Below are 22,249 nucleotides of genomic sequence, written 5' to 3'. Positions count from 1 at the left end.
CAGAGGATCAAATTCGTAAGACATTACTTTACTCACTTTACACTCTTTCTGCTATTACTTATAGAGAAATGTATTATAATATTTTCCATTGAGGGTATTTATATCCTCACCGCAGATATAACATGGGCCTATTTGACTCAAGTAGCTGCCCTAAATGTCATGATCATCTGGCTACTTTTTACCATTGTATATGGGGCTGTCCTTTTATTAAATGTTTTGGAGACAGGTATATCATTACACCATGGATATTCTGTAGAGCAATATACCCCCTTTGTCCCCAGAGCTGGCAATCTTGGGATATACCCCTAATTTATTTAGGATGACAAAGTGAAATGGGAAAATGCTAATGATCATCTCTGCGGTTGCAAGAAAAAGTATATTACAGATGTGGATTCAGGAGTCTCCACCATCCTTGGCAATATTTAGAACAAAGTTGTTTTACATATTCAGGATGGATTGGTTGGAATCCTCTTTGTTCAAAGAAAAACGAACTAAAATATATCTAATGCCTAGTTCTAAGAATTAAGTAAACCAATGTGGCTAAATAAAAAGGTAAGGGAAGAAATGCAAAGGAAGAAGCGTGCATTTAAATTGTTTAAATCTGAAGGGTCAGAGGAGTCCTTCCGTGGGTACAAGGAATGTAATAAAACATGCAAAAAGGAAATTAGATTGGCTAAATTAGAAAATGAAAGGCACGTTGCAAAAGAAAGTAAGACAAACCTCAAAAAGTTTTTTAAGTATATAAATGGCAAAAGGATTAAAAAAGATAATATAGGACCCCTAAGAAGTGAGATGGGTGAATTGATAAAGGATACTAAGGAAAAAGCAGAGGTATTAAACACTTTCTTTTCTTCAGTATTTACTAGAGAGGAACAAATGGTAGGAGTAATACATAAAAATGGAAATGAAACCATACCATTAATTAATACTTGGTTGTCAGAGGAAGAAGTCCAAAGGCGACTGAAGAATATTAAGATAAAAATAGCTCCAGGTCCGGATGGCATACACCCAAGGGTTCTTATGGAGTTAAACTCGGAAATAGCTAGACCGCTAGCCTTAATTTTCAGAGATTCAATCTCATCAGGCTCAGTAAGTACCAAGGGATTGGCAAATAGCAGATGTGGTGCCATTGTTTAAAAAGGGGACGAGATCACAACCAGGGAATTATAGACCTGTAAGCCTGACATCAATAGTGGGGAAACTACTGGAAGGTATTTTAAGGGATAGTATTCAGGATTACTTGGTGCGCAATAAAATTATTAGTGGGAATCAACATGGATTTGTGAGGGATAGGTCATGTCAAACTAATCTAATTAGTTTCTATGAGAAAGTCAGTGGGAACTTAGACCAGGGCAACACAGTAGATGTGGTCTACTTAGATTTTGCAAAGGCCTTTGAAACAGTGCCACATAAGAGGTTGGTTTACAAAATAAGGGAACTGGGTCTAGGAATAAACATTTGTACTTGGATCGAAAACTGGTTAGAGAATAGGGAACAGAGAGTTGTGATAAATGGAACATTTTCTAATTGGTCAAAAGTTTCAAGTGGAGTACCTCAAGGTTCTGTGCTGGGTCCACTCCTTTTTAATATATTTATTAATGACCTTGGTGATGGTTTAGAGAGTAAAGTTTCTATTTTTGGTATTGACACTAAACTCTGTAAGGTAATAAAATCAGAGCAAGATGTAGCTCTCTACAGAGGGACTTAAATAAACTGGAGGATTGGGTGGCCAAATGGAATATGAGGTTTAACATAGATAAATGTAAGGTTATGCATTTAGGGATCAATAACAAGAATGCAATCTATAAATTAAATGGAATTTTAGGAGAATCTATAATGGAAAAAGATTTGGGAGTGCTTGTAGACAGTAGACTTAGCAATAGTGCTCAATGTCAAGCAGCAGCTGCAAGAGCAAACAAAGTATTGGCATGCATAAAAAGGGGCTTAGATGCAAGGGAAGATAGTATAATTTTGCCACTGTATAAATCGTTGGTAAGACCTCATCTTGAATATGCAGTACAGTTCTGGGCACCACTCTATAAAAAAGATATTCTGGAATTAGAAAGGGTTCAGAGAAGGGCGACAAAATTGAAAAAGGATATGGAGTCATTAAGTTATGAGGAAAGGTTAGCCAGTTTAGGCATGTTTACTTTAGAAAAGAGGCATCTAAGAGGAGATATGATTATAATGTACAAATACATCAAGGGTCATTACAGAGAACTTTCATGGGAACTTTTTACCCCAAGGACTATACACAGGACACGTGGTCACCCCCTAAGGTTAGAGGAGAGGAAATTTCACAACCAGCAAAGGAAGGGGTTATTTACAGTAAGGGCAGTCAATATATGGAATTCATTGCCAGGGAAGCTTGTGATGGCAGATTCAATAGATATGTTTAAGAAAGGGTTAGACACATTTTTAGCGGAAAAGTGTATCCAGGGATACGACCGTTAATTAAAATGAAGGATGGTAGTGGATATAGGGTAAAAATAGGACTGCAATATTGAGTCTGGGGGGATTTTCACAATTGAAACAGATTGGCGGTTGCTTACTCTGGATCAATTTCAAATATAAGTGCAGGATCGCAGGAGATCCAAAATAGGTTGAACTTGATGGACTGGTATCTTTTTTCAACCTCATCAACTATGTTACTATGTTACTATCAAGGGCCAAAATCATTTTTGCTTTGGTTCAACAAAGCAGTGGTAGAAGTGACGGTGTGGCATACTGCTGTATACCGGCCCACTTCAACCACTGTATATATATTTATATATTTCTACTTCTTGGGAAGTGTCAGTTAGTCCTATTTTATATTATGAAAGGACTATTGGAGATAACTTGGAGACATGTTTCTGTAAGATCTACATGCACAGCATCCTGTCCACTGAACCTGCTGATTATACCAGCCTAGCCTGTACTTATTTGACATGCGAAACATCTATCAAGAAGGGCCACAATATGATGTATCCATAAAGATGCACATAAGAAGCGATACACTAGAAAAAATATTCAGCAGGAGCAAAGTGGCACCACTGAATTTGTGCCTGACCAATCACAAGACCCACAGCCAGCTGAACATAATAATGGTAGTTTGATTCTTAGCCCCGAAATCTTGTCAAGCCCAGGTGTGCAAGTTGGGTGTATATATATATATATATATATATATATGCATATATATATATATATATATATATATATATATGCATATATATATATATCATTGGGGGCGTGTCTAGCAGGTGAAAAGCACTAGGCCACTTCCTTGCAGAAAAATGCATTACTCACACATGCCCCCTCTGCCCAGCAGCTTTGCTCACATATGTCCCCTCTGCCCACATGCTTTAATCACACGTGCCTCCCTCTGCCCACATGCTTTAATCACACTTGCCCCCTCTCTGCCCAGTACCTTTAGGCACACATGCCCTCTCTCCAGCACCTTTAGTCACACATGCCCCCTCTCCAGCACCTTTAGGCACACATGCCCTCTCTCTAGCACCTTAAGTCACAAATGCCACCTCTCCAGCACACCTTCTTCTTACCTTATTCTCCACTGCACAGCACACAGGACGGGAAGATATCCAGCAGTCCGCCTGCACTGAGTACCATGTGACCGCTGCAGTCACATGACCTGGCGACCTTGCACTCGTGGGTGCGCGAATGAGCAACACCCACGAACAAAAAAAAAAAAAAGTACTTTTAAAATGCATTGTTTTTTTTTAAAAAAGATAGGTCTCCAGTTAGGCCCTGGGCCCCCCAAGCAGGCCATTTGTAGCCGCCTCCCTCTTGGTGGCCATATATTTATATATAAAATTACGTCTCATTTTATGAGGCTAATATCATAGTAACAGTAACAGGACCAGAAAAAAACATGCCGCACAGAAGTGCCCCAGTTCACATCATGCCTCATAATTGTGCCCCCAATTCATCTTATGCCACATAGTTGTGCCCATAATTCATATCGTGCCACATAGTTGTGCCCTCAATTCATATCATGCCTTATAGTTGTGCCCCCAATTCATAGCATGCCACAGTTGCACCCAGAAATTCATAGTATGTCACTGTTGCACCCAGAAATTCATAGTATGCCACTGTTGCCCCGAGAAATTCATAGTATGCCACTGTTGCCTCGAGAAATACATAGTATGCCACTGTTGCACCCAGAAATTCATAGTATGCCACTGTTGCACCCAGAAATTCATAGTATGCCACTGTTGTCCCCAGAAATTCATAGTATGCCACTGTTGTCCCCAGAAATTCATAGTATGCCACAATTTCCCCCAGAAATTCATAGTATGCCACAATTTCCCCCAGAAATTCATAGTATGCCACTGTTGTCCCCAGAAATTCATAGTATGCCACAATTGCCCCCAAAAATCCATAGTATGCCACAATTTCCCCCAGAAATTCATAGTATGCCAAAATTTCCCCCAGAAATTCATAGTATGCCACAATTTCCCCCAGAAATTCATAGTATGCCACAGTTGCCCCAAGAAATTCAGAAATTACTTACCTTTGGAGACTCGTCTTAATCCAGAAACCCGGGAGCTGCTTCAATAAAACAGCCGGTGATGGCTGAAACGGAGCTTCTGGCTTCGGCCATCATCAGCTGCTTTACTGAAGCAGCTTCAGTGTCGGCGTGCCAGACAAAAGTAGTTAGCATGCCACGTCTGGCACTCATGCTGGGGGTTGCCGATCCCTGATCTAGAGGTTTGTGGCAGACATATGGTACTACTGTATGTCCTATTTAAATTAAAGAGCTTACTCCTTAATGACTTTACATTCTTAAATTCATGAATACAGTACTGCGTAGATGCATATCTAAAGAAATTTAGTTATTACCCGAACAAACGCTTTTCTATACTGTTAGTGTTATAGAGAATGATACTGTTATTGTTACAAATATTTGCAAGTTTAATATTTTCCTATTTCAGCAGGTACTCCAGCTCTGATAAATTCATACAGCTAAGTCTGATCCCTAGGGGATATTTTTTTTTTTTACAGTGCGCTACAAATACTGACTACTAATTTTAGTTGTTTATATATACACTCCGTGGTCACTTTATTAGGTACATCTTTATAATACTCTGTAGGACCCCCTTTTCCACCAGAACATCCTGAATTATTTGTAACTTTGATTCAACAAGTTGCTGGGAACATTCCTTAGAGATTCTGGTTCATGTTGACATGCTAGCATCACGCAATAACTGCAGACTTGTCGACTGCACATTCATGCTGCAAATCTTCCACCACATCCTAAAGGGGCTGTAGCTGCTTGGTTAATAATAATAATAATAATAATAATAAAATCGGTCTATTTACTTTACCAAAGTGCACGTGCTGAAGTCTGCACTAATAAGTAGTCTTCTGAGTATTAACTTATAATCTATATGACCCAGGGTGCAATGTCTGGAGTGTAAATGTACAAGATGAGAGACTTCAATCATAATTTTTTAAAAAAAACATATGGTATTCAAAAGGAAAGACTTGCCAGCCAAAACTTTATATGACACATGTGTGGTACCCCAAAGCCCTGTTGAACAGCACAGAGGAGTGCATAAATGCTTTTAAAATGCAGGGCTACAGGAGGTTAATTGTGCTCCTGAAAACTTGTGCCCAGGAGTGATTGACAGGAGGAGGATGAAGGCCCTGATTGGCTGGGGGAGTAACAGGAAGAGGTTGTGCAGGAAGGAGGTGAGAGAGAGCAGCATGGTAGAAGGAACAAGGGGGAGGATGTGCAGCCGAGCAGAGAGAAGATAAGCTGCTGCCAGAACTGTGACATTACCAGCAAAGCGGACGGAGAACAGCTGGGGACACGCAGCGGGGCGCCAAAGACAATCTCCACTAACTGCAGAACCGTCTCCAGGTAAAACCCTAGCCTGCAGTGTATTGCACACACCCCAGTGTCAGAGGGAAGAGTGATGAGAGAATATATCCAAAACTGACATTGCATTCTTGTACAAGGAAGGATTGTGAGAGCTTTTCAACCAGATCATACCTATACACAGGCTGCAGGGAATAATTAAGACGGTCGTTCCAGCTATATCCTGTGTGTGTGTGTGTGTGCTGATATCTGGACATTATACCCTGCTGCAGAGTACATGTGCTGATAGAGATTTATTGACTGTTCAGAGAACAGTGCCATCTTGTGGCTGAAATGAGCAACAGCTCTCCTTTCCACTATAATACTTAACCCTTGATGGAAACCTCTGCAGGACATTGGAACACTACCCAAATTCCTGTGCACAGGTCAGCCCAGGACTGAGTGGAAAATATGGTAACGTTACCGGGGATAATATTGGTGCACCAAATGTTTTAGATGATGTTAATGTTATGTGATTTACCTAAGAATTGATTTATTAATATTGAAGGTGTGACATTCAGTGTTAGTGGTACCGCTGCAATTCAAGTTAACTCAGCAGTAGATGCTAAAAGTGGGGTGCCTGACCCATAGGGAATAGCACGGTACCCCAAACACCTGAATAAGAAGTAGCCCTCTAGTGGGCGCGGTAGGTCTTGATGGGTTATTATTGATGGTTATTGCATCATCACCAGTCAGATATTGTTAACGTGAAAGTAGTAACTGTGATTACCAGTGTGCCTTATTAGACAATGTGTATTGAAGATGTTATCATTATTCTGCCTTATACTAACCAGGTGTATGTTATATGTTAAATGCTATTGTGCTCTATGCTGATCAGACGCATTATTTTGTCATTACTATTGAGCTGAAGGGGTCAGTGGTGCGGTGGCTTACCAAAACTATCCTTACCGCATTCTCAATAAAATCAAGTTGTTTGACCAATCTTTGTCCCTTTCATTGAAGTATTTATCTCCTGACCACCGGATATCCAAAAGAGAAAAGAACCTGACTCGTATCTGGGAAACAAGGTAAGGGAAGGATTTCCCATCAGTACTCGACCACCACACATGTATTAAAACAAAAGATATACAAAAATAGTGCAAACATCAGTTCTGGTCAGAACACTAAGTTAATCAGCAATTACATTTATATTTTCAAAACAAACAGAACCAGAGATTGTTTTATCAGTTGGGGTCATGCCAGGGTCTTAAAACAAGAGGAAATAACACACTGTGAGACCAGAATTAGCAGACCATAGCCAAATAGCTCTGGAGAGCATATTGTCATTACGTCTTCAACTGTGGTGAGCAGGAGTCATTGCATACCTGTCAAACAGGCTTTTAGCATTTTGATAAATCCCATTATAATCAGCCAGGTATGTAAATAAAATAAAAAAGTGCTGTAGGGAAAAGGAACATATAAAATGCAATATAAAGTGAGGTTTGTTTTTTTGTTGCATTATTTATTTTTATTATTTAAGATTTAACATTTATAATAATAAAGTATCGCAGACTTAAGAAACATTAAAATAGGCTCTTTTTATATTGATAAATATATATTGTACCGAAAACCACCTTTTAAGGATGGGCTGCTACTTATGGGCCAGTGCTGTGAGCTTGCCCCCCAGGCTAAAGTCTGCCAGCCAGCCCCTGAGGTAGGAGAAGGTATTCTCTAATAAAGTGGTGGGTTTTAATAGAAGAAATTAAAACTTGGAAGCTGGGGAGAGTTTGATCAAGTGTGGTAAGAAATTCCATAGCTGCACAAAGGAACGGGTGAAGTCTTGCAAGCAGGAGAGTTAATTATAAGAGGGAAGGCGAAGCACAGTTTAGAGGTAGATTCAAGAGGGCGAGTATTTTGAGATGAGGTTTTAGATGAAGCCCATCCAATTTACATCTGCCAACATTGTCTTTTTTAGACAGCACACTGCCAACAGGAATGATGTTGGGCAATCTGCTGTATAGCCTGAAAGCTAATACCCAGGTAAGTATCCTGTTGGGATCGGGTTTTCCTTAGAATTTTATATTAAGCTTTAATGTGATTTAATAATGAGAGTACATGTCACTCACCGGACCGTGAGTGCCTCTTCCCGGACATTTAGGAACCGTGGCCGTCCTCCATCCTGAGGGTCTGCGCATGCGCAGCCCTTTTCTATACTTCAGTGTATGTCCCTTTAACTCAATTGGCAGATCAGGCAACACTCCCTATATTAAGCACCTGTGGTCAACACCACGTTGCCTGATCTTGGAGTCTCATTCCCTATGAGTCTCTGAAGGTGTTCCTGTATTCCTCGTGTTTTCAGCGCTGCTGATTCCTGTGGTTTCCAAACCACTTCTACCTCTGTGGTTTCCAAACCACTTCTACTACTGTGGTTCCCATACCACTTCTACCATCAACTGTATCATCGTGACTGTTTGCTGATTCCTATCCGCTGCCTCCGTGCACTACAGTCTCCCAAACCACTTCAACGCTATTACATATCATTGTGACTGTTTGCTGATTCCTATCCGCTGCCTCCGTGCACTACAGTCCTCTAATCCACATCACGCTATTATATTTCACTGTGACTGTTTGCTGGTTCCTACCCGCTGCCTCCGTGCACTCCAACCTTTACCTTACATCCACTCACCTGTTCCTCATCAAGTCTGTGAGCTGATTCCTATCCGCTGCCTCCGTGCACTACAGCCTCCAGCCTACAACTCGCCTGTGTTCATCATCGTGACTGTTAGCTGATTCCTATCCGCTGCCTCCGTGCACTACAGCCTCCAGCCTACAACTCGCCTGTGTTCATCATCGTGACAAGTTAGCTGATTCCTATCCGCTGCCCCTGTGCACTGCAGTCTCTTCTCAGCTCTCCTGTGTTTCCTCGAGACTGCTGCTCTCATTGCCATTCGCTACTCTCCGTGATCAACAGCTCCTGGTCTACTCTGCTCTCCCGTGTTCCATCGCTACTGACACCTATTGGTTGCTACTGGTTACCTCCGTGTACCGCAGAGTCCTGCTGCTGCTGACCGCGCTATCATCCATCTACTGCTGACCCGCTCTCCACACCTTCACGTGTTCCGCTGGTCTACCCTCCTGTCAGCATTGGATTTATATCTCATCAACTACTCCTCTGCTGGATCATCTCCACTCTCCTGGGTCCTCCTTGAGTCCAGTTCCACGTGTTACTGATTCCTGTGGATTCGTGTTCCTGTTGGTCTACTTATCTGTGCGCTGCACCTACTAGACCGCTGCCTCATCTATCCTGGGACTTCTCATCCAGCCGGCCTCCTGCCGCTCAGGTATCGCTGCACTCCTATCTGACTGCCTGCTTCTGAACCACGGTATGCATACTTCTCATTGACTGTGCTGGTGTATTGCATATCTTGCTGGACTGTGTTGGTTCTCCTCTGGAGTCTGCTATCAGCTGAGTCTATTGCCATCATTGACTGTGTTAACTTGTGCTGGACTACTTCAAGAGACTTTCTATATTTGCAGACCTGTTCAGTCATTTATATATATTGTGCATGTTACTGTGGATCGTGTATAAGGTGCCTGTGTATATCCTGTGTTGCAGTCTCTCCCCGTGCACCTCCTCACATATTTATTCAGTGGTACAACTTGCTAGTAGCAGACCACTGATCCCTGTTTCCAGTATCACCTGTTCCAGTATCCTCTCACATAGCAGTGGTACAACTTGCTATCGCAGACCACTGACTCCCCGGATACCTCCACTTGGATTCCATTCCTTCACTCAGACAGCGGTACCACTTGCTATCCGCAGACCGCTGACTCTCATCACCTCCTCGTTTCTGTTGGACATTCCTCCTCACTATAGCAGTGGTACAACTTGCTATCGCAGACCACTGACTACCTTCACGTGTCCTTGTCCTACAGTTCCTCGTGTACTATTACCTCCATATTACCAGTGCTGCTAGTCATAGACTTTCCTGAGCATCTCATCATCTGCTGTTTCCTGTTCCGTGATCACCCAGCTACCAGAGTACCCTATTACCATCTACATTGCTCTGGTAAGCCTACCACCTGGTGATCCCTGGGTAAAGACTCCTAGTGCCCGTGACAGTACATGCCTTAACTAATTTTTTTCTTCTTTTGTCAACTCCAACTACTTTTACACTATTTCATATCGTACCTGCAACTTGTGTTTAAGGATCTTGGCTGTGATTGGTGAACAATACAATGGATGTTTCCATGTAGAAGATAGACCCTTAGTATGGTCACTGTGCATATGAGACAGAAAGAAGAGCCGGGTGTGGCTGCATCGCCGAATACTCCAATAATCCACAGCAATAGGGGTGTTTGGAAGAAGACTCATTCTCAACCTTGAGTTAGCAAACAAAGATCTAAGAAGGGAAAAAAAAAGACATGATTTGTTTATTGCTTTACAGAGTAATAGATGGCAAATAGCCTAAATGAACTGCATTTTCATACAAGGTAAAATGTATGCAAGTTTATATTGAGCATTATGCCCTACAAACTGTGGAACAAGACTTCACTAAGACTCCAGTTGCTTTAAGATTTTCAGTTAGCCTGCTAAGAGCTATAATAATTGTTGTTTGGGCCTTTATGTAAAGTTGGATGCAATTTACATTGAAAATGTAAGCACATGTTAAAAGACATAATTTACCCAGTGTGTCTCTTGCATAGTACGAAAAATGCATGAATTTCAGTAAGATGTACTTAGTGTGCATCATATATAATGGGCCATAAGCTCGAGAAATAAATAAATAAATAAATAAATAAAAGAAAAAGAGCAAGCGGACCCCCCTAAAAATGCCAAGTAAGTTCTTGTGCTTGCCAAAACCAACACTAGGCTACGCTGCTCAGGGCTGCCAAAAGTAATTCTGGGCCCGGTACAGCAGCTTCATGGGGCCCCCCTTATAGTTGAGCATGAGACTGGTCATACAGTTGGGGGCGTGGCTATGCATCATTGGGGCATGTCTAGCAGCTGAAAAGCTCTAGGCCACCCTCCTACAGAAAAAACCCTGCATTGTTGTGTACACCATTGGCAGAAGTGTGCATTGGCCGCTCGCCGGAGAATGACATATGTGGCTGCAGTTTGGGTCCTGGAATTTTGGGGGCCTTATTTGGGAAAAAAATGGGTACATTTAGAAAATTCCAACCAGCCCCAGTGTTAAATCAATAGCACCCACGATTAGGCCTTCCTCCAGCCCCAACAATAAAATAATAGTATTCTCATTTAATAAATAAACCTATTCCCTTCCCTCCAAACAGCCCCAACAATAAATTAATAGTATTTACATTTCATAAATATACCTATTTCCCACAACCATCACTGCCATTAAATAATTCACAGTCACATTTAATAAAGAGACCTTATTCTCCCCAAACTCAACCCCACATTCAATAGCCCCCAAACCACCTCATCTTAAATTAATAGTCCCCACTATTAAATTGCCCTACCATCACCTCACAAACAAAAAAGCACCCATTAATTAGCCACTACCTACCTCACACACAATACATTGCCACAAGCCCCCTGTTCCATCACACACACATTGCCACAAGCCCTCTGTGCCATCACACACATTACTTTGCCCCTTTATCATCACCACGCTGTGTCTCCATATGATCACACTGTCCCCCTTCATTACAACCACGCTGTGCCCCCTTATGAGCACATTACGCCCTCAATGATGCTTTTCCCCCCTTCACCTGGTCCCCCTTCATCACTCTGTGCCATGCTGCTCCCCCCTCTCCTTCATCACTCTATGCCATGCTTCCCCCCACTCCCCTTCATCACTGTGCCATGCATCTCCCCCCCTTCATCACACTGTGCCATGCTGCTCCCCCCCTCTCCTTCATCACACTGTGCCATGCTGCTTCCCCCTCCTCTCCTTCATCACACTGTGCCATGCTGCTTCCCCCTCCTCTCCTTCATCACACTGTGCCATGCTGCTCCCACCTCCTCTTCTTCATCACACTGTGCCATGCTGCTCCCACCTCCTCTTCTTCATCACACTGTGCCATGCTGCTCCCCCCTCTTCATCACACTGTGCCATGCTGCTTCCCCCCTCTCCTTCATAACCCTGTGTCCCACCCCTCTTCTTCATCACCCTGTGCCTTTTTCTCTCCCCCCTTCTTCATCACACTGTGCCTTTCCCATCCCTTCTTCATCACTCAGTGCCTTTCTCCAGCCCCCCTTCTTCATCATCACTTGGTGCCATTCTCTACCCTCCCCTTCTTCATCACTCAGTGCCTATCTGCTATCCTCCCCTTGCCTCCGTTTCATTACTTACCTTTGTATTAGCTTCTTTCATCTCTTTTCTTTTCTACTCTTTTGTCTTCTGTCTTCTTGCTGGGTCCTCTCTACGCTGCTCCTCACTGAATGTCATCACGTCTTGCCCGACATTCAGTGCGAGCGGAGCAGGGAGGAGGGAAGAGCGATGCCGACGCTGCGATCATGTGAGTATTTGTAGATTTTTTTCTGAGTACCCTGCTCCCCCCACCAGCAAAGTAATTGGTAACTGCCCCCCCTTCTCGGCGGCCCTGGTTTGTAGCACAATAGCAAGGAAACTCATAGCATGCCCCTCCCCTGCTATAATTCCAAAGTGCCCTAGGACAAATTATCCCCCATGTAGATAGCACTAGGGTTCTTCCCATACCCCTGGGGGTATATTTATTAAATTGCGGGTTTGAAAATGTGGAGATGTTGCCTATAACAACCAATCAGGTTCTAGCTGTCAATTTATTTAGTACATTCTACAAAATGTAGAAATTTAAATAGTAAGTGTTTCAAGCCCATTGATGCTGGATAAAGTTTGATAAGGCTCATTGCCACCCTCCTGCCAGTGGTGACTCTAAGACAGGGATGGGTAATCATGTACAGTTGGACCTCATTTAAAGTTGGACACATTAGATCCCCACCGAAAAAGCTGCAACCAGCACTAGGCTTAGACAGCCTGGGTTGGTGACACTATAAAAGGGAAACTTGCAGCGTGGGGTCATAATGTAACTCTGACCTAGCTTGTTCAACACAGGGCTGTATTCTCTCGGAGAATCATGACATAAAAACCCTTAAAAGAAAACAGTCCCATGCTGAAAGTACTAGGACTTCTCCCAACACCTATGGAATAGAGGGAGTCAACAACTTTCTTATGCATGTTGTTTGTAATTGATTATCTGATTCAGTACACTAATTGGTAAAGTAGAGGATTCTTTGGAGAATGTACATTTTTTTTACATTAATTTTACCTATCCAAAATATATATTATTAAGCTTTATATAAATGGTTGTATGATTTAGTTATGTTAATATAAAAATACTTTATTGAATCTGCTTTCCACTGGAAGTTTAAAAGGAGGTTTTTTTTACATATTCTAAGCTGAAGTCAGATAACTCTTAATAGTGGCCTATGATGCCTAGAAAAAAAGGGCCCCAAATCTCTTTGCAATTGTGGGTGTGGCAAAATGGCTTTCATAGTAAACTTGGTGGATGGACTACTAGTTTGTTTTGTGTGTTTGGAGGAGAGCAGGCGCATTAGCATCAGGGCCGGCAGATTCATAGTTTTTAGAGTGTACTTGGCCCTGGACTGACTCTCAGATCAGGATGTTGTGCAAATGTTTCAACTCAACTGAACAAACCTGCGCCTTGGTATGCTGGTGATGACTTGGGGGTTTATTTACTAAACTGTGGGTTTGAAAAAGTGGAGATGCTGCCTATAGCAACAAATCAGATGCTAGTTATCAGTTATTTAGTATATTCTACAAAATGACAGCTAGAATCTGATTGGTTGTGACTACATCTCCACTTTTTCAAACCCGCAGTTTAGTAAATATACCTCTTGGAGTCATTAACATTACGCCCCATTGCGGTGTCTAGGCTGAATAAACTATTATGTGCTATACACTTTATGGCTACAGGTTCATTCCAATTTGTTTACAAGTTGTAGGCATTACAGAGCTGACATTTTCAAGACCATTTTCTCAAGATAACTTAGAGATGTACACCAACTGACCCCACTATCACTATATGAATGTGATGGTCTGTGATGCAACCAGGCATATAATGAGTGTTGTAGCTGGATATCCTGGTTCATGTCAGGACTCGTGTTTTCTGCACCAGTTATCACTCAAAGTCAAGTTTTTGAGAAAGGAGAAATGCCGGAGGGATGGTGTGGCTGGACACTTATAAATAACTTATTTCTGGCCGGATCATGTAGAAATAATTTATTGTAGAAATATATTTCCATTAGTGGTGCAGGCACTAATGTATATAATTACAAATTAACTTATTGTGTTACATTGGGATGTGTTTTGTATGATAATGTCTTGTTTGGTGTTTTGCAACTTTTCTATAGAAGTCCTAAGTTAGCATATTCGTGGAGGGGATGTGTTTTTGAAGTTGTCTAGAGACAGGTAAACTCAAGCTATTTAGACCTATTTCTCGCTCAGTGCCCCAAGGTCTGTTTAGCCTGTATATGTATGTTTGTGTACAAGATCTGAATTTCAACCCACACACTTTTCCTGCAATTACATGGCATTCCTAATTTGTTAACTTACAAAAAAACAGACTGCCAAACAATTGTAAAAAAAGACCTGACTTTACACCCTCATAAATTTTTCTGCAATATTTGTTGAATAAAATCACTATAAACTAGAGATGCTCACTGACCCCCATGAAGTGGATTTGGTTTTGGATCTGGATTAGCTTTGTGTTTTGGTTTTGGCAAAACCACCCTTGTGTGATTTGGTTTTGGTTTTGTATTTTTTTTAGAAAAATTGCTAAAATATGCTAAAATCACATAATTTTGCTCTTATTCTGATCCTACATTATTATTAACCTCAATAACACTCAATGACGTTTTCAGTCAATTTTAATCACCTCACAGGTCACATTATTATTTTCATACACTTTCCGACAAAGCAATCACTTTATCTAAAGGTTCCTATGGCTTTTAAGAAGCCTTTCTTGTGATGCTCTCCCCATAGGATACAACGGCTGTAGAGGTGAAGCTCCAAATTTCACTGTTTGATAAATAGGGCATTTTCCAATATCTGTTGCAATCCTCTAATAATAAATAGCCTTGTTATTTTAAAATCCTGTAATCCCCCCAAAACTGTAGTTTTAAGGGGATTTACCGTGTTTAATACTTCTTCCAGGGTTAATAAATAGGTCCCTTAGTGCTTCCAGCAAGCCAGCAGGAAATGGTGTCCAGAAAGGACAAGCATATCTGTCAACATCCAGATCTCTCTCCATGACCATGTCCTGTCCCTAGAATGCTACTTTAGTAGTGTGAAATGATTCACAAGTCAAAGTTTGATAGTGGGTAGAGCTGGTTTGGTTGATCTAATAGTATCAGGATTACAGATTTGGTTGAAATATAACAACTGTATTAACAGTGAACACTAGTTTTAGGTGTCTACTTTGGTTGTAATGAAGAAAAAAAAAAGCTGGGTCCTGATTTGGGGAGACCTCCATAAACCTGTATATTAGATTAGCAACCTCTTGCAAAAAGTTGTTATCACAATTGTCAGGAACACGCTCCCAGCTGCCGTGACTTTGGGGTGTTTGCTATATGAGGTTGCACATGATTCAAGCCCGCAGTCTCTCTCTACCTATCACACAGGTTATAGACCTACTGAATCGCCCCCAAACAGCGCTCACACCCCCAGACACTTCAGGTTTGCCACCACCTATTGAATACAGGCAATAGGACACCAATATACTGTCTGTCACGATGAGAATACAGCTACCTGCGGATATTAGCACTGCAACACTAGGAGGCGCGGAGTCTAACATGCCGCCGGTCTTCACAAGGTACCCCCGTAAGGAAGTTTGGATTTCACGGCAAGTGACGTGCAGGTCGCGACCCTCCCAGGAAGCTATCCGCGAGGCCTGTGGTCGTACAGGCTGTGGTCTGGCAACGTGCGGGCAAACAAGGTACAGAATCAGCCAAAGAGTAGTCAGCAAGCCAAGGGTCAATCCAGAGAGTGTGGTATAAGAGTGTGGTATAAGACAGAAGAGTAATCCAAAACGAGATCAATGGGAGCCGGGTCGGTACACAGGAAATCAAACAGGATACACTGGGACATGGAATGCTGTAGGCTAGGTAAACTAGTTGCTCTGGCACCCTAAGGGTGTCAGAGCCATCTTTAAATAGGGAGGAGACAGCGTTCATTGGTGGACAGTGAGCGGCGGTCAGCGCGTCTGACCGCCGCTCACTGTCCACCAATGAACAGGGAGTCCCGCAGCGTGTCCCTTTGCCTGGAGAACCCCGGAAGGAGTGTCTCCGTTGCCTAGCAACGGAGCGCTCTTGTCACGGCTATGAATAATTATGGATCCCCAGCCTCTACTTAGATGGTGATAGTAGAGGGTGGTGGAGACAGGACACAGTGTAATTAAAGTTCTTAACTTGAGAGCATCACAGGGAACAATAACACAAATGATGGTAGTAGTGTTGCAAGTTGATATATTGATAGAAGATACAACAGCAGTTAATAATAAAATACAATCGTAATCACAGATGTACTTCAGTTGGTAACCAATGGCAACAGCATGTGAAATAGACAATATAACAGTTGAACGCTAGATGGTAATTAGAACACTTGGATCCCACACGAAACACACAGCAGATGAAGGTGAACCACTGACACAGCTAGAAGTTCGATGAGAATAGTATGTAGACTTGGTTGATCCAAACGTACAATATGATTCACTTTAGCAGGTGGTTATAGGTATCACAATAGTTCATATAGCGGAACAAAGAACGTTATATGCTATCCAGGAACTTGGGTATAACTAGTAACATGCAGGAAGGTGTTGCCTAGAAGTAACAGCGTGATAGCGAAATCCAAACTGAGCGTAGAACTACAGGTCCCAGAAGATCCGGTTAACAGGTAAGCGAGAGTTCATCACAATTAGACAACAGCTGGTAATGCACACAACTTAAATTGAAGTAGAGGCTCCCGGCTTAGCAGTATATTCATATTAACAGTCCAGCAATAATAATCAGCAGAATAATAATATCCGTGCCAGACATAGAACCACAGATGACAAGAGAACTTGATTGTAGTTCAACATAGAATACCGCAACATAGACAGCCGAGTAGAATAGTACTTAAGCCAATCAACATGAGCGCATGTGTAGCAGACAACTCACGAATAGTTCTGTGTGCAGATGAACAACAACACGTAACTTCAGCTTGTAGATGAACCACGAACTGGCATACAGCGGAGCCGATGGAGAGCAATGATGACAGGTAACTTCGGCAGCCGATAGTATCCAGAAAATAGTCAAAAGATCAGATATGCAGCCAGAACCCACGGCAGTGTGAGTAACACGAAGATCAGGCAATAAGTCCATGATTACGGGAGCTTGAAATAGTCCTCTAGGACCAATAGGCTTCAGAAGGAGGTCCCAATCAACATAACGAGAAACACTTACGGACAGGTAGAGACTCTGAAGCGAAAGCAAGCACCAACATAGTTCTTAAAGGGCAAGTCACAACGCCAGCACCTAGCACGGGACCGGCGTATGACAGCTCTGTCAGCGGAAGACGTCCGTCCCTGGCTAGCAGGGAGGAACGTGGACGACGTCTGACACTGTCCCAAGTTGGCACACAAGGTTTCTAGCTATCCACAGACTAACAAGACCCACACCAGCATGCACAGGGTTAACTCTTCATACTTCCAGACTGTTACACAAATGTAAATGCAAGCACACACAGCTTGTTAATCAAATGTATCCACAAATCACACACTGAGTTATCTTGGTCGAGCTATTTCTTCTTAACAGACTAATGAATTCGTTAGAGTATCAAGGAAGCAACATATTAAATTATAGATTTAATATATAAAAGTACAGGGCATTCAGATATAAAGAAAAATATTTAATGAACAACAACATACACAAGCAAACAGTTTAAAATAAAAGGGGTTACATTCAAATCAGCACTTACATGAATAGCATTCTGGCCAAGGGAAATTGACTTGGAAGATGGACAACTTATCAATGTGAACTGATTTCCCAAAAAGTCTGACAATTTGCTATACCTGGTCTCAGCCTTTTAAAGACACTCCAAAGATATGTGATTTTAGCTGTTTCCGGATACCCCCCGTACCTGTCATTGACAATCCTGGTGTGATTTCTGCTCCTCAGTATAGAGTGACACCCGGATTCCCCAAAATATGAACTATGAAGACATTTTCCTTTGAAGCACATATTTCTATATACCTGTATAGGCCTTCAAAATGCTGCCTTGGGCTGCAAGGATTTCAAGCTGTGACCGGCCCCACAAAGTCTATTCAGGAGTCCAAAAACTATCTTGTGTCAGGATATATCTCACAGCAAGAGCTCTTTGAAGCTGCCACAGGTGACACTCCTATCTTCTCACACTGGGATGTGCAAAGCCATCAAATACATTTACAACAGACTTTCTGCCTTCACATTTTACACTTTCGTAGCTGAACTTATCAATGGATTCATTTGATATAACATATTTACACTGTAGTTATTATTCATCCCTTATAAATAACTGTAAGTTCCCTATATTCACGACAACAATACCTAAAGATATGGACGATTTCTCCTGTCCTCACATGGCACCCCCAGAATTGATATGATGCTTTAGCATACTTGCCAACATTTAGAATCACAAAATCATGACAAAATCAGCCTTACCCATGTTCCACCCAAACTCTGCCAACAAATGTACAAATTTAGGTAAAACTCCACCCACTTTTGGTTAAGCCCACATCCTTTTTGCAGCCAGCGAATCAGGATGTTATGCCAAAATCAGGGCATTTGGGAGGTATGCTGTGGGAAACATTTTAATGTTCTGGGCCATCTCAAAAGAAGCATTTATATGCCTCTTTAGTTATTGCTAACAGAAAATTTGTGAGTTATTTAACTCATTTGTTTATCTGTAAAGGTACAGTTTAAGGGATCTATGTATTAAACTGGGATCAGCCATTAAAACGAAGAAAATAGCAGTTTTCTCTGTAAAATGACAATCGCAAAATGTATTTGCAACGGTGCATATTTACTGGCACCACATTATATTAATACATATACCCCCTGTATCTGTTTTCTCAATTTTTTTTGTGTTTGAGTAATTGAGACTGATGAAAGCTTAAGATAGACCTTGTGGGTTGGAACCAATTTCGGTGCATAAAACTACAAAGGAGGTTAAGTCTCTTTGTAGCACCTATTTGTCAGTTTATTTAGAGAATGTTTGATTTCTTGGTACCTTCAAGCATCTTTGTTTTTTTATTGTGCTGATATCTACATCTTTCACAGAAGAAACGTAGCCATCCTGTCTTATATGACAAAATACAGCACATTTCCAATCTTTTAAAAGTAGTGTTTCAAAGTCTTAGGGTACAAACAGGATTACACTGGATGGGATATAAGTGAGAGAGACAGGTAGAGAAGGAAACTTTTTAAACATATTTCTGCAAATAAGTATAGGGTCAATTCTTGGGTGGTGCATAAGGTTTGGAATGCTATTATTTGGTGTCAAAGGAAGTATATTTATGGAAAGGGCCTAAACATGTAGTTTCGTTCCCATCTAAATTTTATGGGAGAAATTATGGCACCAATTGACTAGTCCAGAGAAAGATTCCACAATATCTTTAAAAATCTGGTAATTCAACACCTACATTTTCCTTTTTGTGCTGTTCTTGTTGTATATGTGTTATTTTTTTTACATATTTGTAATAGTACACTTTTTTCACTCTGTTGGCACAAGAAGTGGGCATGGCCATGTCACAACTGGGGGCATATCTAGCATTTCTAAGTGCTAGGTCATTTACAGGCCTGTTCAAAACACTCCTTCAATGCCACCCACAGCAGTGGTGGATACTCAGGCACCCGTTCTATGTAGAGTTGCAATGAACAGGACATACTTTCCCATAACAGGACAAAGATGTCCCTGCCCAGGAGAGAGGAACAGAGCCTTCAAATCAGGATTGTCCCCCCTATACTGGGACAGTTGGGAGTTATGGTCCTAATATTTCTTCAAGAGAGAACAAACCAACTTTTGGGTATGAAAATATCTTTGTAAATATCTTAGTAAACTTAGTTGCATAATGTTTATGCTTGCTCAAGTCGATCCAATATGCTGCTTTTCTAATTAGCATAGAACAAGAACAGTTTGCTGGTGTTTTTTTGCTTTGTCTTGTTTTAGTCTGCTGTGCAGTGTGTTAAATACAGCAACTGACTGCTTAGTGCATATAACTTTTTCTAAGTCAATGGCTGGAGAACCGGGGTAAATTACCCCAAATGGGGTAAAATGAATTTCCTGGGGTTAATGCTGCCGAGACACACCGCCGGCGGTCATGTGATTTTTTTTCAATCACATGACCACCTAGCGACTCCCAGCAGTCTCCTCTCCTCCTCTCTCCCACTGAATGTTGGGCGTGACATCATCACACCCGACGACATTTTCAGTGAGGAGCAGAGAGGAGCAGCGGCAGAAGAAAACAAGAGAAGAAGATCAGAGAAGAAGAAAAAAGAAGAGAAAAAGTCAATAGAAAAGTAAGTAAAATAACAGAGGCACATAGGGTGAGGGAAGTAAGTTAGGGGAGAACAAAACTATGGAGGCACATATATGATTTCTTTCCTTTCAAATCAAGGGGGTAACGTCGCTGTATCTAAAAATATTTTGGGGTAAAAGGTAAAAAAGTTCCCTGACCCCTTTTCTAAGTGAACCAGTCACCTACACACAAAGTAAGAGAACCATTCAGTGAGCTAAACCAATATTCAACAAAATGCAACATATTGATTTTCAAGGAACCTGTACTTTATGAATATAGCCTCACATCAAAGGTGGTAGAGGCTAATACAGTAGAGCAATTTAAACATGCTTGGGATAGACATAAGGATATCCTTACAAATAACACGGTTTGAGGTTTTCATATGGTAAAAAATGGGCAGCCTATGTTTCCAGGAATAATTGTTATTCCTCAGTAATACAGGACATGAAGAGCCTCAGTGATATCACTGGTTTGTAGTGAATGGATAGGCTGCATTCTCATGAATATTGATTGAGACGACAAAATGTCTGCTTTCATTGTGTGCAAGTAGAGTAGGCAGGTATGAACTGAGACAAAAATCAGGCAATGCAATTAATCTTATCACATTATTCTTTAGGACATTATTCAGTCATTCCTGAATAAATGAACAAGTGCAACTTTAACATAATGTGGTAGATAAGTTAAAAAAATATTTGTTTTAAAAAGTCTTTGTTTTCACACATCAGCTGCTGAGTAATGCAATATTAGGATATATTTTTACTGTGCCAAGACTTAAATTATGGATATAGCCTAATCTCTGTAAGTGTCTTCAGGAAAAGAGAGTCTCAGTATTGGTCATCCAACCAACTTGATCCATGTGCTCTATCGATTAATAACTTTAGTTACATTTCCTTACAACTCCTAATTAAAGGAAATACTTAATAACTACTATTAAACTACTACTAAAAACTAAATAGCTGCCAAACTTTGGAAAGAAGCACATCGGCTTTGACAATAACTATACATTTCTTACCTTTCTAAGTGTTTGCAGTTGTCCTTGACAAGAATACTTTTTTAAAATAACTTTCTGATTTCCAGTCCTTTTTTAATTGGAATAATGTAATATTTTTACAGCTCCAATGCTTGAGCTACAGTTTGTTTATTATTATCAATATTATTATTATTATTATTATTATTATTATTATTAATAATAATAATAATAATAACAACAATATGCTTTTTTAAAGTAAAAGTAATTACCTTCTTACCTTTTAATGTGTATGACTTCTCTTATCAAACAGCTGGCTGGAAGCTCAGAAAATTTAAGTGTTTTATTACCAAGTGTTGATGTTTATAATATATCACTGCAGTTTCAGTTTCTGTTTTGGCAAATCTTAAATTTCCTGTTACAGGTTTTGAAATTGAGCTTCTTTTTCCAGTAATAGAAAATGAAACTAGATGTAATCTGCATAATCAACATACGTGACTACAATTTGGAGCATTTTCTGAAAGGTACGCCTGTTTTGCTTAAAATGTGCACATACGCTCCTCAAAAACGTGACTCTGTACTGCTAAGTATCCACAGTCTGTGTTAAGACTGCTCAGACCCCAACCCTATGGTGAAACAACTACAGAGTATGTGTAAGTTCAGGTCAGTACATTGCTCATATTGACATTTATGTGCCTGGATGCAGAGCCGGATTTAGACCTCATGGGGCCCTAGAAAAGATACTGGTTTGGGCCCCCTCCCTGAAGCAATCCATAGCACTATACACTGGCCCCTCACACACATACATAATGTATATACACTGGCCCCTCACACGCACACACACACACGCAATATATATACACTGGCCCCTCACACACACATGTAACGCCCCCTGCGGGGAAAGACAGGGACAGACGCAACAC

General features: G+C 41.2%; 1 protein-coding gene across 2 annotated transcripts in view; it reads right to left on the bottom strand.

The window, feature by feature from the left end:
* The window catches only part of LOC142140403 (5' exonuclease Apollo-like), a 37,593-nt gene extending 15,913 nt beyond the window's left edge, over positions 1–21,680 (bottom strand). Inside the window, exons 1-2 of one of the 2 annotated variants that reach the window (XM_075198166.1) lie at positions 21,599–21,680; positions 9,993–10,203 (exon numbers count right to left, since the gene is read on the bottom strand). In XM_075198166.1, coding sequence (XP_075054267.1) covers positions 9,993–10,175 — 183 coding nt within the window. In that variant the 5' untranslated portion in view covers positions 10,176–10,203; positions 21,599–21,680. The remainder of the gene's footprint in view (positions 1–9,992; positions 10,204–21,598) is intronic. The other variant, XM_075198165.1, reaches the window with a different exon arrangement.
* Between the last annotated feature and the right edge of the window lie 569 nt (positions 21,681–22,249).

Source organism: Mixophyes fleayi, chromosome 2 (assembly GCF_038048845.1).
Source record: "Mixophyes fleayi isolate aMixFle1 chromosome 2, aMixFle1.hap1, whole genome shotgun sequence".
Lineage (NCBI taxonomy): Eukaryota > Metazoa > Chordata > Amphibia > Anura > Limnodynastidae > Mixophyes > Mixophyes fleayi.
This window is presented reverse-complemented; position numbering and strand designations above follow the sequence as displayed.